Here is an 18,908-nt window from a genome sequence, read left to right as displayed (position 1 = left end):
GTGGGTCCGTTAGATCCGCCTACTACAGCTGGTCACAGGTTTATCCTGGTTCTGGTGGATCATGCCACACGGTACCCAGAGGCAATACCTCTGAGGACCATAACAGCACCTGTTGTGGCTAGGGCCCTGATGGGAATCTTTACCCGAGTGGGTTTTCCCAAGGAAGTTGTGTCCGACAGGGGGACCAACTTCATGTCAGCGTACATGCGGGCCATGTGGAAGGAGTGTGGAGTGACCTACCGGTTCACAACTCCTTACCACCCCCAGACCAATGGTCTGGTGGAGAGGTTTAACAAAACCTTGAAAGGCATGATCAGAAGTCTGCCTGAAAGCCTGCGGAGGAAATGGGACGACCTCCTACCCTGTCTATTATTTTCCTACAGGGAAGTGCCACAGAAGGGAGTGGGCTTCAGCCCCTTCGAGCTTTTGTATGGGCACCCTGTGCGTGGACCTCTCAGCCTGGTGAGAGACGGATGGGAAAGAACTCCCAGAAAGCTTCCCCAGGACGTGGTGAGCTACATGCTGGCCTTCCGGAGCCAAATGGCTAAGTTGTGGAAGCAAGCTTCTGACAACTTGGAAGCCAGCCAAGCTGTGATGAAGGCGTGGTATGACCACAATGCTCATCCGGTGGAGTTGGAGCCTGGCCAGAAGGTGTGGGTGATCGAACCAGGAGAGCTTAGCGCCCTCCAGGATCGCTGGTCAGGACCCTTTGAGGTATTGGAGAAGAAGGGTAAGGCTACCTATTTGGTGGATCTTAAGACCCCTCGTCAGCCCCTACGGGTGCTGCATGCCAACCGCCTCAAACCCCACCACGAGAGGCCCAAAGTCATTTTGATGATGGTGACTGACAGAGCAGAGGACGTAGAAAGCGAGCCTCTCCCCGATTTGTTTGCGTCTCAAGAGAAGGATGGGTCGGTGGAGGGAGTGATTCTCTCCCCATCTCTAACTCCTGAACAGCGGGAGGACTGCCGCCAGGTCCTGGGACAGTACTCTTCGTTGTTCTCCCTTGTTCCGGGTAGGACTCACCTGTGCGTCCATGATGTGGACACAGGAGACAGCCCACCTGTGAAGTCCAAGATCTACCGGATGTCAGACAAGGTGAAGGCCAGCATTCACAGTGAAGTCACTAAGATGCTGGAGCTAGGAGTGATCGAACCTTCTAGCAGCCCCTGGTCCAGTCCGGTGGTACTAGTACCAAAAGCTGCACCACCGGGTGCCCAACCGGAACTGAGGTTCTGTGTGGACTACCGGGGACTGAACTCAGTGACCAAAACTGATGCTCATCCGATCCCTAGGGCGGATGAATTGATTGACCGGCTGGGAGCTGCCCAATATCTAAGTACCTTTGACCTTACTTCGGGGTACTGGCAGATCTCTCTGACTGATGGAGCAAGGGAAAGGTCAGCCTTCTCCACGCCCAATGGCCAATACCAGTTCTGTGTGATGCCCTTTGGGCTCAAGAACGCACCTGCCACGTTTCAGCGTCTGGTGAACCAGATCCTCACTGGAATGGAGAGTTTCTCTGCTGCTTATCTGGATGACATAGCCGTCTTGAATAACAGCTGGGAGGATCACTTGCGTCACCTGCAAGCTGTTCTCCAGGCCCTGAGACAAGCTGGTTTAACGATCAAGGCCAGCAAGTGCCAGATCGGGCAGGGGTCGGTTGTGTACCTTGGACACTTGGTGGGTAGGGGAGCGGTGCAACCCCTCCAGGCGAAGATCGAGGCCATCATGGCCTGGGAACCCCCCAAGACTCAGACTGAGGTCCGAGCTTTTCTGGGCCTCACCGGATATTACCGTCGCTTCGTGAAGGGGTACGGTACCATTGTAGCCCCCCTCACGGAGCTCACGTCCAAGAAACAACCTCGACGGGTAGTCTGGACGGAGGCTTGTCAGCAGGCCTTTGTGAGACTGAAGAAAGCCATGTGCGAGGCCCCGGTCTTAAGGGCCCCAGACTTTTCCAAGGAGTTCATTGTCCAGACGGATGCATCAGAACATGGCATTGGGGCAGTGTTATCGCAACTCAATGAAGAGGGTCTGGATCAACCCGTGGTCTTCCTATCCCGGAGACTACTTCCCAGGGAACAGAAGTGGAGTGCAATAGAGCGAGAAGCCTTTGCAGTGGTATGGGCTCTGAAGAAGTTGCGGCCATACCTGTTTGGCACGCACTTCCTAGTTCAGACCGACCACAGACCCCTTCGTTGGCTGATGCAGATGAAGGGGGAGAATCCCAAGTTGTTGAGGTGGTCTATTTCCCTACAGGGAATGGACTTTCAGGTGGAACATCGGCCTGGAGTGGACCACGCCAATGCAGACGGTCTCTCAAGGTATTTCCGCCTTAGTGATGAGAACTCCCAAGGGGTTGGGTAGCTCTCCCCACTTTCAGCTGGGGGGGACGCGTGTTAGACCTGTCAGCCCTTTGGGTGGTCCCTCCTCATCATTATTTATTTTGTCCCACTTTTGCCTCAAACCCTGTTAGTATTTTTCCTTTTTGGGAACCACCAGACTTTTTAGTATTGATGCAGATTCAGGGAGCCATTTTATCTACCCCTGGAACTTCTGTCTGAGGGCCTGGAGCACAAAATGGAGGCCACCTGTGACATCATCAGAACCCACTGGAACCTACTAGAACCTTCTGCAACATTCTGGAACCCTGTGACAGTTGGAGGCAGTTTAGAATGTTGGGAAGCTAAGTCAGAGTTGGCAGTTGGAGCTGGCAGTTGGCACCTGACTGGTGAAGAGAGAGCAGCAGAAACCTGAAGGAGGAAGGAGTGAGGCAGCAGGGGTGGAAACTTGTGCCTGGAGTGGGGTCCATAAACCCACCCTTGATACTAGTCCCTGCTGACTGAGCCCAGCCTGGAGCCCTGTGTGGGAAAAAGCAAGAAAAACCATCTTAAGGACCTGGACAGCAGGAACAGACCTTAAAAGTAAAGAACAGCACGTTCCTAACCTGACTGGTAACTTCTTGAAGTCCGACGTCGAGAAGCCTGGAGACCTGGAGCCCGAGGTGGAGAAGCGGCGCTGACTGGAAAGCAGACGTCGTACCCGGAGCCGCCAGAGGTCAAGAGAGGGCGCCGACGGAGGTCGTGGAGAGTACCAGAGGTCGAGGAGGAAGTCACCTGAGGTCGAGTGTGCGGCGTCGACGGGGGAGTGAAGTCCGCCCTCCGGAGTCGCCGGAGACCGAGGTGAAGCGTGCCGGAGGTCGAGAGTGGAGGTCGCACTCCGGAGTCGCCGGAACCTGAAGAGAATCGTGCCGGAGGTCGGGAGTGGAGGTCGCACTCCGGAGTCGCCAGAACCAGAGGAAAGGAGCACCGGAGGTCGGGAGTGGAGATCGCACTCCGGAGCCGCCGGAAGTCGACATCGAGCCAAGACTGCCAGACGTCATCGAACCGGAGGTCGACATCGAGCTGAGGCCGCCGACATCGAACCGGAGCCGCCCGAAGTCGACATCGAGCCCAGACCGCCCGACGTCATCGAATCGGAGCCGACATCGAACCGAGGCCGCCGACATCGAAGGAGGGTCCAAGGGATATGTTTAAAGACCAACAACAGTACAAAATCCCCAAATCAACATACAATATACAAAAGTACTGTGGGTCTAATGTTCGATGTGACTACAAACACGAATGTAACAGAAAAAGGTAAAGAAAAACCAAAGTAGTCGTGTAAAACCTCAAAGGAGGATCTTACAAGAGAGATTGAGTTCCTATCACCCACCAAAGGTGGCTTATCATCATCTGGGAACCATGGACAATGCCATGAGCACCAACCACTATGATGATTGTGGTGGTTCCACAGTTGTCCCAGGCGTGAGTGGAAGTATCCTTGCAATCGGTAGGGTGATTGTTGCAGTGCAAAAAGTGATAAATGAAAAGTGCTATTAAAAATGGCTAACAAGACACTATAAATTTTATTCTGGCGCTGCCTTGGTGCCACTTAAAAACAGTGCATAGACAGCTTACACAAATAACTGTCAGATTTTCGGTCTACATGTTTCGGCTTATGGACATAAGAGTCCTAGCTCTCATCAGGACCATGTTAACGCTACTGCAATTGGTGTGTAAAAACAAACAAATAATTAATTACTAGGTTGGTACCCAATACAACCTGATCAGTCCTATGTATCACGGTGGGACTGTTACAGCCAATGGCTTGTAAGAGCTCCCCTTCCAGCTCAGTTGTTAGAGCGGGGTACCGACGGTCATTTCCTGAGCAGATGCCAGGTGAAGCGAGGTGCGTACCCGCAGCTATCCGGGTTTCTCTTACAAGCCATTGGCTGTAACAGTTGCAGTAGCGTTAACATGGTCCTGATGAGAGCTAGGACTCTTATGTCCATAATCCGAAACATGTAGACCGAAAATCTGACAGTTATTTGTGTAAGCTGTCTATGCACTGTTTTTAAGTGGCACCAAGGCAGCGCCAGAATAAAATTTATAGTGTCTTGTTAGCCATTTTTAATAGCACTTTTCATTTATCACTTTTTGTACTGCAACAATCACCCTACCGATTGCAAGGATACTTCCACTCACGCCTGGGACAACTGTGGAACCACCACAATCATCATAGTCTGTAACTCCACCATTTGGATGGATGAGGATGGGCAAACCTTGAATGCAGGTACCAGTGCGTGTTTGAGCCTGCCCGCTAATGGCAGACCGTCAAACCTGCATAGTGCTGTGGAAGGAGTGACAATAGATATTCTGGGCAGGATCAAAATGGGCAAGTGGTAATGTTTATAACTTTGTCTTACGGTAAAAAATGCATAAAGTCGGAACGTCCTGAGTAAGTCCAACTTGCTGATCACCATTGTTTCGCTCTGGGATTTGAAGGAGAGGTGACGGCACGTCTTCATGGTTACCGGTTGGAATGTAGCCACAGTAGAGGAGTACGAGGTAAAGGATTCCAGAGGGTGCAGTTAGATTACTTCAAGCTTTCCGAGTATTTAACATGGTGTTGGGATGCCCTGGGCAAGGAGATAGGCTGTTGAGAGAGGTAGGGGTGGAGAGAAGCATAGCTTTTCTGTTTTGGAGTAAAAGACTGACTCGGCCCCACCAGGAGTCAAGCTTTGGTTATCAGGTTACACACAGATGTATGCCACAAAAACTCAACACAATTTGAACTCTGAGGTTGTTCTTTTCTGAGCATCTATGTCACCCATAACGTGGTGAATCTGTAACTGATATAAAGCACAGAATGCCTTGTTACTTGACGGTAAATAGAAGAATGAAGGGTGTGCGCCCAATTAACATAAATAAAACAGGCAACCACCTCCCCATCAGCCTGCTTGTTGTCATCTAAGTAAAGTAACTTTTTAAACATGCACTCCTCACCCATGTTGTCGACTCCCCGGGGAATGATCACGTCAGCGTACTTCTTGGTCTGCAGAGAAAGCAAATGTTAGAGTACAGTGAACGCAGAGTCTGCCAACCACAGAGTATTAGGTCAAAGATACAGAGCACCATATTCTTGTCTGCGCACCCATGCTTCTCGAAAGGAGGAGGGAGTGACTGTGCTTACACCAGCACTGGTTGACTCTCACAGCCCTGCCCCTGCCAGTACAGCCGGGCACACAATCCTGTCCCTGTCTGCACTGTGTGGCACTCAATCCTGCCACCCCACTCCCCCAGTGCAATCTGGCACTCACAGTCCTGCCCCTGCCAGTACAGCCGGGCACACAATCCTGTCCCCGTCTGCACTGTGTGGCACTCAATCCTGCCGCCCCACTTTCCCAGTGCAATCTGGCACTCACAGCCCTGCCCCTGCCAGTACAGCCGTGCACACAATCTTGTCCCTGTCTGCACTGTGTGGCACTCAATCCTGCCACCCCACTTCCCCAGTGCAATCTGGCACTCACAGCCCTGCCCCTGCCAGTACAGCCGGGCACACAATCCTGTCCCCGTCTGCAGTGTGTGGCACTCAATCCTGCCACCCCACTCCCCCAGTGCAATCTGGCACTCACAGCCCTGTCCCTGCCAGTACAGCCGGGCACACAATCCTGTCCCCAGCTGCACTGTGTGGCACTCAATCCTGCCGCCCCACTTTCCCAGTGCAATCTGGCACTCACAGCCCTGCCCCTGCCAGTACAGCCGGGCACACAATCTTGTCCCTGTCTGCACTGTGTGGCACTCAATCCTGCCACCCCACTCCCCCAGTGCAATCTGGCACTCACAGCCCTGCCCCTGCCAGTACAGCCGGGCACACAACCCTGTCCCCGTCTGCACTGTGTGGCACTCAATCCTGCCGCCCCACTCCCCCAGTGCAATCTGGCCCTCACAGCCCTGCCCCAAACAGAAAAAGAATATTAAAGTGTAAGGCTAAAAACCTTGTAGGAAGTCACAATAATACTTTGTGAAAACTTGAGCTGCAATCTATGACTTCTACAGAAAGCCTCTAATCTGAACCGCAGGATTGGAATCTAGTTACTCAGAACAGTGATGTAACAACACTGTTTAACCAAAGTGGTTCCCACTGTTAAGAAGCCTTCTCTTCCCCTTTGTTCTGTCGCCTGATCCGGGTCACCAGAGGCACGAGCGTGATGGTGGAAGGTGGTGGAGGTCTCACTCGTCATCTTCCACCTCTCTTGGGCCTCCCAGACCCAATGGAGGTGGAGGCATTGCGCATGCGCACGGTGACATCTGTCAGTGCTGGTCTCTGCAGATCCGCACAGCCAAAAGAAAACACCCAAGATAAACAAGTTGCTCGTTCACACAATCGCCATCAGCTTGGGGCCATCTCCACCTTCACTGCAGCTTTGGGCAGGAGCCCATGGAGGGCGGTGGGGGTGGGAGGTCAGACGGCAGCCAGGATTTTCTACATTCGGATTAGTGTTGATAAAGCTATACGTTGAAGTGGTGGGAAAGGGTGGCAACAGGACAGGCTTTTAACATTTGGAAAGCAGGGCTCCCCTCTGCCCCTGTATATATGATGGAAGCAGACCCGTGCACCCAGGACATAGCATCCTGCGACGACTCCGCACTCAAGGTGAGCGCAGAGAGTGTGGCTTTACGCAGGAAAGTGAGCACAGGGAGTGTGGCTTTACGCAGGAAAGTGAGCGCAGGGAGTGTGGCTTTACGCAGGAAAGTGAGCGCAGGGAGTGTGGCTTTACGCAGGAAAGTGAGCGCAGAGAGTGTGGCTTTACGCAGGAAAGTGAGCGCAGAGAGTGTGGCTTTACGCAGGAAAGTGAGCGCAGGGAGTGTGGCTTTACGCAGGAAAGTGAGCGCAGGGAGTGTGGCTTTACGCAGGAAAGTGAGCGCAGGGAGTGTGGCTTTACGCAGGAAAGTGAGCGCAGGGAGTGTGGCTTTACGCAGGAAAGTGAGCGCAGAGAGTGTGGCTTTACGCAGGAAAGTGAGCGCAGGGAGTGTGGCTTTACGCAGGAAAGTGAGCGCAGAGTGTGGCTTTACGCAGGAATGTGAGCGCAGAGAGTGTGGCTTTACGCAGGAAAGTGAGCGCAGGGAGTGTGGCTTTACGCAGGAAAGTGAGCGCAGGGAGTGTGGCTTTACGCAGGAAAGTGAGCGCAGGGAGTGTGGCTTTACGCAGGAAAGTGAGCGCAGGGAGTGTGGCTTTACGCAGGAAAGTGAGCGCAGAGAGTTTGGCTTTACGCAAGAAAGTGAGCGCAGGGAGTGAGGCTTTACGCAGGTAGGGGGGATAAGGGTGTGTGGCTTTACGCAGGAAAGTGAGCGCAGAGAGTGTGGCTTTATGCAGGAAAGTGAGAGCAGGGAGTGTGGCTTTACGCAGGAAAGTGAGCGCAGGGAGTGTGGCTTTATGCAGGAAAGTGAGCGCAGGGGGAGTGGCTTTATGCAGGAAAGTGAGCGCAGGGAGTGTGGCTTTACGCAGGAAAGTGAGCGCAGAGAGTGTGGCTTTACGCAGGAAAGTGAGCGCAGGGAGTGTGGCTTTACGCAGGTAGGGGGATAAGGGAGTGTGGCTTTACACAGGAAAGTGAGCGCAGGGAGTGTGGCTTTACGCAGGAAAGTGAGCGCAGGGAGTGTGGCTTTACGCAGGAAGGGGGGATAAGGGTGTGTGGTTTTACGCAGGAAAGTGAGCGCAGAGAGTGGCTTTACGGAGGAAAGAGAGCGCAGGGAGTGTGGCTTTACGCAGGAAAGTGAGCGCAGGGAGTGTGGCTTTACGCAGGAAAGTGAGCGAAGGGAGTGGAGCTTTACGCAGGAAAGTGAGCGCAGGGAGTGTAGCTTTACGCAGGAAAGTGAGCGCAGGGAGTGGAGCTTTACGCAGGAAAGTGAGCGCAGGGAGTGTGGCTTTACGCAGGAAAGTGAGCGCAGGGAGTGTGGCTTTACGCAGGAAAGTGAGCGCAGGGAGTGGAGCTTTACGCAGGAAAGTGAGCGCAGGGAGTGTGGCTTTACGCAGGAAAGTGAGCGCAGGGAGTGTGGCTTTACGCAGGAAAGTGAGCGAAGGGAGTGGAGCTTTACGCAGGAAAGTGAGCGCAGGGAGTGTGGCTTTACGCAGGAAAGAGAGCGCAGGGAGTGAGGCTTTACGCAGGTAGGGGGGATAAGGGTGTGTGGCTTTACGCAGGAAAGTGAGCGCAGAGAGTGTGGCTTTATGCAGGAAAGTGAGCGCAGGGGGAGTGGCTTTATGCAGGAAAGTGAGCGCAGGGAGTGTGGCTTTACGCAGGAAAGTGAGCGCAGAGAGTGTGGCTTTACGCAGGAAAGTGAGCGCAGGGAGTGTGGCTTTACGCAGGTAGGGGGATAAGGGAGTGTGGCTTTACACAGGAAAGTGAGCGCAGGGAGTGTGGCTTTACGCAGGAAAGTGAGCGCAGGGAGTGTGGCTTTACGCAGGAAGGGGGGGATAAGGGTGTGTGGTTTTACGCAGGAAAGTGAGCGCAGAGAGTGGCTTTACGGAGGAAAGAGAGCGCAGGGAGTGTGGCTTTACGCAGGAAAGTGAGCGCAGGGAGTGTGGCTTTACGCAGGAAAGTGAGCGCAGGGAGTGTGGCTTTACGCAGGAAAGTGAGCGAAGGGAGTGGAGCTTTACGCAGGAAAGTGAGCGCAGGGAGTGTAGCTTTACGCAGGAAAGTGAGCGCAGGGAGTGGAGCTTTACGCAGGAAAGTGAGCGCAGGGAGTGTGGCTTTACGCAGGAAAGTGAGCGCAGGGAGTGTGGCTTTACGCAGGAAAGTGAGCGCAGGGAGTGGAGCTTTACGCAGGAAAGTGAGCGCAGGGAGTGTGGCTTTACGCAGGAAAGTGAGCGCAGGGAGTGTGGCTTTACGCAGGAAAGTGAGCGAAGGGAGTGGAGCTTTACGCAGGAAAGTGAGCGCAGGGAGTGTGGCTTTACGCAGGAAAGAGAGCGCAGGGAGTGAGGCTTTACGCAGGTAGGGGGGATAAGGGTGTGTGGCTTTACGCAGGAAAGTGAGCGCAGAGAGTGTGGCTTTATGCAGGAAAGTGAGCGCAGGGGGAGTGGCTTTATGCAGGAAAGTGAGCGCAGGGAGTGTGGCTTTACGCAGGAAAGTGAGCGCAGAGAGTGTGGCTTTACGCAGGAAAGTGAGCGCAGGGAGTGTGGCTTTACGCAGGTAGGGGGATAAGGGAGTGTGGCTTTACACAGGAAAGTGAGCGCAGGGAGTGTGGCTTTACGCAGGAAAGTGAGCGCAGGGAGTGTGGCTTTACGCAGGAAGGGGGGGATAAGGGTGTGTGGTTTTACGCAGGAAAGTGAGCGCAGAGAGTGGCTTTACGGAGGAAAGAGAGCGCAGGGAGTGTGGCTTTACGCAGGAAAGTGAGCGCAGGGAGTGTGGCTTTACGCAGGAAAGTGAGCGCAGGGAGTGTGGCTTTACGCAGGAAAGTGAGCGAAGGGAGTGGAGCTTTACGCAGGAAAGTGAGCGCAGGGAGTGGAGCTTTACGCAGGAAAGTGAGCGCAGGGAGTGTGGCTTTACGCAGGAAAGTGAGCGCAGGGAGTGTGGCTTTACGCAGGAAAGTGAGCGAAGGGAGTGGAGCTTTACGCAGGAAAGTGAGCGCAGGGAGTGTGGCTTTACGCAGGAAAATGAGCGCAGGGAGTGTGGCTTTACGCAGGAAAGTGAGCGCAGGGAGTGTGGCTTTACGCAGGAAGGGGGGATAAGGGTGTGTGGCAGGAGCGCAGGTAGGTCGTTTTTTGTTTCCGGGAGGTGGAGGGCATTTGTCGAGGGTGGTAAGTTGGTGGCAGGAATCTGGGTATTTTTTATTTATTATGTGGATTTGTGTGGGAGTGGGCAGTTGGATTTGGTCAGGGTGGGCCATCTTCAGGTGTTTATTTTCTAGGAAGGATGTACGACGAGGGCATATATGGAGGGTGCTGTGGGTGGATGGCAGGGGTTATGGTGTTTTGCCAATGTTTGGAGGACAGGCCATGTTATATATGATTCTCCCATTACTCCTTTGCCCATGTCTTTATGTTGGAAGCAGGGGCCGGTGATTCAGGGGGCCATATACAACATGCCAGACGGCTAAAATGTGAATAACAGGAATGTTTTTTACGGAGGGCTTCCGAGTGCTCTTTGGTGTCACTCAGAACTCCTTGGCGACAAACATCCCGTTATTCAGTTACCCATCTATAACTGCACAGGTTGTGGGCTATGCAGGTCTTCCACTAAGAGCCGCTAGTGTGAATGCCAGATACTAAATGTGGTTTTTGGCTGCTGTTTCCCACTGGAATTCCAGGCTGCTTTTGACAGGCTCTCTGTGAACCTGCCAGAGCGGCGCTGGCTCTCTGTGAACCTGCCAGAGCGGCGCTGGCTCTCTGTGAACCTGCCAGAGCGGCGCTGGCTCTCTGTGAACCTGTCAGAGCGGCGCTGGCTCTCTGTGAACCTGCCAGAGCGGCGCTGGCTCTCTGTGAACCTGTCAGAGCGGCGCTGGCTCTCTGTGAACCTGTCAGAGCGCCGCTGGCTCTCTGTGAACCTGCCAGAGCGGCGCTGGCTCTCTGTGAACCTGTCAGAGCGGCGCTGGCTCTCTGTGAACCTGCCAGAGCGGCGCTGGCTCTCTGAGAACCTGTCAGAGCGGCGCTGGCTCTCTGCTCTGGTGAAAAACAGAGTGCAAAGCATAGAACATGGAGGGAGGGCACCGAGAGGGTGTAATTCCAGGCTGCTTTTGACAGGCTCTCTGAGAACCTGCCAGAGCGGCGCTGGCTCTCTGTGAACCTGCCAGAGCGGCGCTGGCTCTCTGTGAACCTGCCAGAGCGGCGCTGGCTCTCTGTGAACCTGCCAGAGCGGCGCAGGCTCTCTGAGAACCTGTCAGAGCGGCGCTGGCTCTCTGCTCTGGTGAAAAACAGAGTGCAAAGCATAGAACATGTAGGGAGGGCACCGAGGGGGGTGTAATTCCAGGCTGCTTTTGACAGGCTCTCTGAGAACCTGCCAGAGCGGCGCTGGCTCGCTGAGAACCTGTCAGAGCGGCGCTGGCTATCTGCTCTGGTGAACAAGCAATTACAATGCAATGGTCTCGGCATTGGTAAAGTTAGAGCTATTGGCATTGCTCATGACATTTTTTTTGTTTATGTTTTTGTTTTTAAAACATTTAACCCCTTTCCCGCTCATGACGGAACCACTCCGTCTTGAGCCACGGTCGCCGTGTGCTCATGACGGAGTGGTTCCGTCATGCTGCGGCCGTTGGCGGCCGCGCCGCCCACGCGGCGCTAATTCCCCGCCTGTGCGGGCGATTAGCGCAGTGGGCGGAGTCATGACGGAACCACTCCGTCATGAGCACAGCTCAACCGCGGCTCATGACGGAGTGGTTCCGCCATGAGCACCGCGCCACCGCGCTGCCCCCAAACCCCCCCTAGCGCTGCGGCGGAATTCCCGCCGCAGCGAAAGGGTTAAAGAAACGGCATTGTTATTTACAATGTCAATAGCTTAATCACTCTCAAATGCGAGACCTATTGCATTTCCACCCACACACAGGGCCACCTACACACACACACACTGATTAAGCTATTGACAAAAACAAACACAAATAATGTCATGAGCAATGCCAATAGCTTTAACTCTACCAATGCCAAGACCGTTGCATTGTAAATGCTTGTTTTTTTTAATTTGGGACCTCTGCAGGTGGGGGGGGGGGGGGGGGGAGAGCTTCCCCAACCTCCTGATGCCCTTTGGTGATTTTCAGTGCAAAGACGATCGCACGCAAGGCACGCTGTCCTCATTACATTGAAAACGAAACTGAAACTTAGTTTTAGTTTCAATGTTTCGGTGCTCATTGGGCTATCTCAGCCCTCTCCTCTCCCCCTCTCCCCCCCCCCCCGAGCACCGAAACACTTGGGAGAGCTACATTGGAAAGGGGAGAATCTCCCCTTTCCAATGGTACCCTTCCCTAGTGGATCCCTGCTTGGGGATCGCCCAATATGTATTTGTATGAAAGCGGGTCCAGTGCTGGGACAGAAGCAGTGGAAGGAAGCAACAAAGAAGCACAAGAGTAGGGTAGTAGATTCATGATGATGAGGTGCTGGGAATAAAAAGGTCAAGATGTTTGAACGAGAATGGTGTGGCGAAGACAGTTTGGATGAGATGCAGGTGGATAGTGCACAAGGGGAGCCTAGACAGAGGATACCACCAAGGCAAAAAAAGGTTAAGCCATTGACTGCTGTTCAGTATAATGATATGTATGATGCTGTATGTGTATTTTGTTTTTATAAAGGGAAGAAGATGTGTTGCACATGTGTCAGGTCTTCCTAGTGTCTAAATCTTTAATAATATAGTACATGTATCTTTAAACCTGGAGTGTTGGTTCATAAGTGTTCCGGTGTTCTTATGCACTAGGTCTTAGTTGGGTTCTCTCTGGAGTCAGTTGTCTGCTGGCTGGACAGGGAGCACCATCTGTAGTCACTGATGTCTTAAATAAATATACAGAGGGGGGAGGCTGTGAGCTATTGCAGAGAGCATTTTGAGGATGCACCGAAGTCCTAAAAGGGAGTATTGCGAGAGTGGAGTGATTCCTCCATGGAGGAAAGTGAGGGTTGCGGGGGGTGGGGGTTCTTCACAGAGGAAAGAGGGGTGCACCTCAAGACAGCAACAAAAACACAGCAAGAACACAACTCTGATCATCACGCACACCACCACTACCCACAGGCACTTCCCTCCATCTAAGGCACTACTACTAAGAAGGCTACCATCTGTCTGCAAATGCTCTTTGGAAGCTCGAAGCGGTATGAAGCACTAAATAAAAGCAACTACAATACAACAACAACTAAGGGGTGTCATGAAGTGCAGTTACTGTATTATTTCTCTGTTTTTGGCTCACACTCCACACGGCTTCCAGCTCTAAACTTGCTTATTCTGAGGCAGTGCTCCTCGAAATAGGTCAGCAGTAAAAGCTAGAAGTCACGTAGAGAGAGAGAAGGGGGAAAAGTCCAGAAAGGTGTTTCTGGGTTTTATGTTGCTGTAATGCTGCACCTTAGGTGATTCATATCTGACTATCACCACCCGATTCATGCCACCCAAAGAGGCGAGATGAAAGAGCATTTAAAGAACTTTGGAGGGTTTGCGAAATGTTGGTGAAGCCTCATGTTTCGAGCTAAATGCTCTCAGCTAAAAATTAGACGATGGTGGCTAGAGATATAGTATGGTGTTTTAGCACAAAGTGACTTGAGGACTTAAGTCCTTGTTGGTACAATTAGCAGATTATGAGTTTGAGTGTTGGCAGAATCCATTCAGGTTCTCACCCTTCTGATTCAATAAAGTCAATGGCAGTACTAAACAAATACTAGCAGATACCTCTAACATACCTATACCAAGGTGGAATACACTGATGGAACAGTCTGCATTATTTTAAGGCTGAAAAGGAACGATTGCAAGTAAAAAAGTGCTGCAAAAATGACACAAAAAGTGTAGTTGTGTACTGTAAGAAGTGCATCTGGGTGCGGCAAAATTTGCTAACTTATTCCGCAAATTCTTTTGCAGGGGTGGATGAAAGCGTTCTAACAGTGGTTCTTGGTGCTCTGGAAATATTTCCACTATCAAAATGGAAACCTGCCCGTTAACCATTCCCAACCACATCCCCAAAAATTAACTTTTTAATCCACAGAGAGAGACTGCAGTCCAAAACAATTCTTTCCTTTACCACCAATTTCTGATTATATCTTGAGCAGCATGTTACAGAGCTTGGCAACATTAAAAACCGCCAGAACTGAAGCCTTCACCAGTATCGGGGCGCCATTACCTGGTCCAGTAAACATGCAATGAGAGAGTGAGTCATTTCGAAAAACTCACATCGGGAAAGCAAGCAATGATGCCTTAAAGCCATGGGACAAAACGTCTGGCACACAACTCCTGATAGGAGCAGGAATTTTGAGGGAAGTGCTTAAACAGAACATGTACTTGGACCAACCTCCTTAAAGTGCCTCCCACCAATACCTGCAAATTTTACTCAAAAGAGAGGGCAGCTGCACTTCACTGCAAGCAGCAGTAGAAAACTAGAAAGAGATAACAGGAATATGTATTTAAGTAAAGGACTATTGAACTAACGTGATGTTTGGGAAAATGGAGTATTGCAAAATCGTGGAGTGCTTTATCCCATTAAACAAAAACTGAAGGCGCAATAAGGCAAGTGGGTGCAGAATATAGACACACAGCCAGCAGAGCTGAATCCCAAGCAGACCATACTCCAGATTACCCACCAATGACCCTAAAAAACAGCTCACCTTCTCCATTAAAAACACACCAAAATAACAGTGGGCGTTAGTATCTGCCCACTGAAATAACAGCCAATGACCCTTAAGAACGGTGCACCCCCGATTATAAAAGCAGAACGTCACGATGCTCATCATGAGGGCTAAAATAGGAACAAAGCACAGCATCTTTCCAAAAGACTGACTATATTACAGCATTGCACAGGGGAGGCCAGAGTAATTAAACGAAACTCAAGCATTGTAAATAATTGTGCCTGTAAATAAATACCAAAGGAATCCATCATGGCTTTAGTGGACATACATTACAGGGATGGGCTGGGTGTAGACTGTTTAGAAAGTATGTTAAACACAGCACAATGGAACGTCCTTCTGCAGGTATGCCATTGTCTTTTAATCAGCATTTAAAATATTTAGTATGCACTCAAAAAAAAATCTGTTCAGAGCCCTAAAACTTTCAGAAATCCATCTTAAATCCAGGGTTGATCAATGAAGAAATGAGCCCCATCTTGGACCTGAAGGGAACCCGTCTTCACAGATAAAGTTATAACATGTATTATTACATTGGAACAAATTATGAACCCCTTACTGTGCGCCAGTGTTTTGGAGACAGCGTCCAGCTCACTCTACTAAACCAAAGCCTCTTACTGAAGGCATTCTTCGACCAACTACTTATGCAACAATTCTCAGACTTGTAGTGGTAAGGAAGTGCTCTTCTAAGGTACTAGTACATCCAAGGAGAAGCATGGCGCCCCTTGGGGTGGAATGCAACTGTTATAATAACGTAAGCTCATATGTACTAATATTTACCACAGAGACAGAATAGGTAAAACCCTTTGATACACCAGGCCCTGTGTTTAAGAAGATGTTATAAGCAGTCTGTTCTTTCTTTTTACTGACTCTCTAGACATAGAATCAAGCAATGTGTTTGATGCATTATTCTTAATTGCATGCAGTTTTAGTCTTTGAGGGGAGAAGCAAAAATATGTGGGGATAGTTCTTTATTTCGCTTTCAGCTAATAACTACAATTTATTAGTTTCACTAATTTTCTCCATCTTAAGTTAGCAGTGAACTAGAAATCGAGTGTATTGCTTTGCCTATTTGCATTGCAGATTTCTCCGTTTGTCATCAGTTGACGTCTGCTTGGTCTTTTACTCTTCAGAGAGCACTGGGGAGTAAAGAGGGGGCAGTCCCCCATAATGCGTATCAACTCCATTCTCCTTAATTTTCACCTCTTAACTTCTGCCTCAAACCTCCACTGTCAGCTGCGCCTTACCTTCAACTGCAGAACAAAGATCTATTGTCTTAAAGGATGCTACAAGTTCTTGAGTGAGCAGTGAAAGACTGCAGGCGAAGCTGTGCTTCACAGACCCAAAAACTATTCTATCATAGACATTTCAGCATTCTTTTTAAAAATCGTAAATGTTGCTATTTCTTTATGCTGAGGCATTTCAGAGAGTCCTGAATTCAAGACTGGGTGGAGGAACTATGCTAAATAGCTAAATTGTCGGTCTCAGCTCGTGATGCTCTTAAATATTGTTGTGAATCGTTAGGAGCGCTGCCCTCCAGGAGGCAAAAGTTAAGTGTGTCTCTCAGATAGACACTTGTTCTTGAAAGGTATTGCAGGCGCCCTATCCACTCTGCCCCAGAAGTAAAACAGTATTAGCAGAAGTCTTCTAAAGATCTTGTTAGAAGCACTCTTCACACCCAACCCTAGAGTTCTTATCAGCTACACTCTCAAGTCCCAGTTCTTGTCAGCTATTTTCTTCTCCCCGATCCACCACCCTCGGTTCTTGTCAGCTGCTTTCTTCTCCGCCAGTGTCAGTTCTTGTCGGTAGCTGTCTTGAACCACCACCCTACAGTTCTAAGAAACTGCACTCTTAGGACACAGTTATTGCCAACTACTCTCTTACCAATAGCCATATTTCTTATCAGATGCACGTTTCTGCTCCAGCCCCAACATTCTGCCTGATGTGTACTTCCCTTTCTTTGCTGCTCTCTTCTGTCCCTGCACCAGTTCTTGTTTGCTGCACTCCCCTCCCACTCCCATCAGCCCCCAGGTTTTTTTTCAGATGCACTGTTATTTACAAGCCTCAAGTATTTTTCGTGGTACTATTCTCCACCAGACACTAGTTTTGGTCAGATGCAACTCTGCTACAAAAAAGTAGACCCCAGTTCTTTGCTGATGCAATCTTCTCCTAAAAACCACAGTTCCTGTCCTTCAGCAGCCCCCACTTCGTTTTGGACTCTAAACATCCCACTTTTTATTAGACATACTCGACTACTGAGGACCTCAGCTCTTGTTTGAGGTGCTCTTCTTCACTACAAACAAGTCATAGCACAGAGCTATAATCACTTATGTAGTTGGCTGGATCATGCGTGTCCGGCTGCCATCTGCCCAGTATGCAATTGCAACAAATGACTAAGAATTCTTGCCATGAATGCCTATACAACTGCTTCCACTGACCTAACAAACCTTCCTATTTTCAATGGTTCAGTGGATCCCAGATGTAGTGAGCTACACGCTGCCTACTTTTGGTTTCAAGTATTTTCCTTCAATTGTACAACAGTAAATGTGACGTGGCTCTGGTTTTCTATACCATTTCACCTTCCTTCCACCACGAGTCAGTGTGTTTACAGAGGCTATGTCAGTTGCGTTGTTGCGCTGTGCATTCTATAGGGAGGCACCAACTGGCTTCAAAATGTCTGGCACACCACTGAACAGACTGTCCTTTCTTCTACTTGCCGTGTTGGTCCTTGTGGTCCACTTAACAGTGCAATAGTCCCGTACAAACGCCCCCCCCCCAAAAAAAAAACAACAAAAAAACATTGTCATGATATTGGCTGTCCTTCCCCGGATCCCTAATCCGTTTATTTATGTTTTGGAGCTGAATACAGTCAGCCTCAACCAATATTAACATTGTGTTCTTGGCTGGCAGCTTCCACTATTTCTACATCCGGGGTCAGGTTCTATATCTATAGTGAGATCACGTTGCCCGATGTCAGGTTTGAATGATTCATCGTGTCATCGATTACAAATACTAAAAAGCGAAAATCGAGAGAACGAGCACTGATGAGCCACTCTTCCCTGAGGTTACCAGATGGCTGTCGCCAAGGACACACGTTTTCCAATAGCGTTTTCTTTCGGCATATACATTTGTTTCCATGAGAGCTGCTCCAACTAAACCATGACTACACTCCCCAGAATGCACTCGCTGGTTTGATAAACGCCAAGTAGAAGCACAGTCACATCTGTAAACACTACTCTATTCAAACATAAAATACGTTTGGGTTGTTTATTGCAGCACTTCAACTCTCCACCTGCTCAAAGCACCGCATACCCCTCCAGTTGCTCCCTTCCAGCCTCCACCCACCGCTCTCACCTGCCTCTTCCAAAACCCCATTATCTCCCTTCCCCATCAACTCCGGCACTCACCGCTAAGATGTTCACCAGGCTGGTCTTGCCGCTGTACTGCAGCCCGACCAGAGTCAGCTCCATCTCCTCCCGCCAGAAGAGCGAGCGCAGCCAGCCCAAGAGCCGGGAGAGCAGCCCCATCCTAAAGCAGTGAGGCACCGGTGAGGGGAGGAGGAGAACCGGGCGCTACAGACAGGCCCGGGCACTAAACGGCAGACAGCCAGAGATGAACTCCCTGCCACCGGCTCTGGCTGCAAGCGTCTGTGCGAGCTGCCCCAGCGGCGACACCGCGGTACAAAACCGACGACGGACTATCCTATTTCGACAGAGGCGCCGCCATATTGAAACAAGGCTGTCGGATACAAAGAAAGGGCAGAAACGGACAGCTGCAGTCACCTCAACTATTTCTGGTTTAGCCACCCACCCATAGTCAGACGCCAGCTGGTAACATAATGCTATAGAAAAGTTTCCGCATATTTAAGATAACAAACGTGGATAGGAAGGTTGAGCATTGGCTTAACCTAAACTACTCGCATATTACCCCTAGTCATTATGGCTTTTTAACATGACAAATAGTCTGTTGATTATAATCTCTAATTTACGGGCCCTGAGTTTTACGAGAATAACACAAGAGGTTCCGGAGTTTGTCCTACCTCTCTGCCTATAATTGTTGATTATAATCTCTAATTTACGGGCCCTGAGTTTTACGAGAATAACACAAGAGGTTCCGGAGTTTGTCCTACCTCTCTGCCTATAATTAGGGAGCCCAGCCCTTGAGAACAGATAGTTACAAGGAGCGTCCCTTTCGAAGAAAACAAGTAAAGAGGGCACCGGAAGACACCACCGCCTTTCTCCGAGGCAGAGCAGAAATGCCTCGGAGAAAGGCAGCATCGTTTTCGGATTGGGGGG

General features: G+C 50.5%; 1 protein-coding gene across 2 annotated transcripts in view; it reads right to left on the bottom strand.

Moving 5' to 3' along the window:
* The window catches only part of UCK1 (uridine-cytidine kinase 1), a 168,437-nt gene that overhangs the window by 25,084 nt on the left and 124,445 nt on the right, over window positions 1–18,908 (bottom strand). For both annotated transcript variants that reach the window (XM_085613933.1, XM_085613934.1), the window contains exon 6: window positions 5,331–5,379. In XM_085613933.1, the coding sequence (XP_085470059.1) occupies window positions 5,331–5,379 (49 nt within the window). The remainder of the gene's footprint in view (window positions 1–5,330; window positions 5,380–18,908) is intronic.

Source organism: Triturus cristatus, chromosome 1_2 (genome assembly GCF_964204655.1).
Source record: "Triturus cristatus chromosome 1_2, aTriCri1.1, whole genome shotgun sequence".
NCBI lineage: Eukaryota > Metazoa > Chordata > Amphibia > Caudata > Salamandridae > Triturus > Triturus cristatus.
This window is presented reverse-complemented; position numbering and strand designations above follow the sequence as displayed.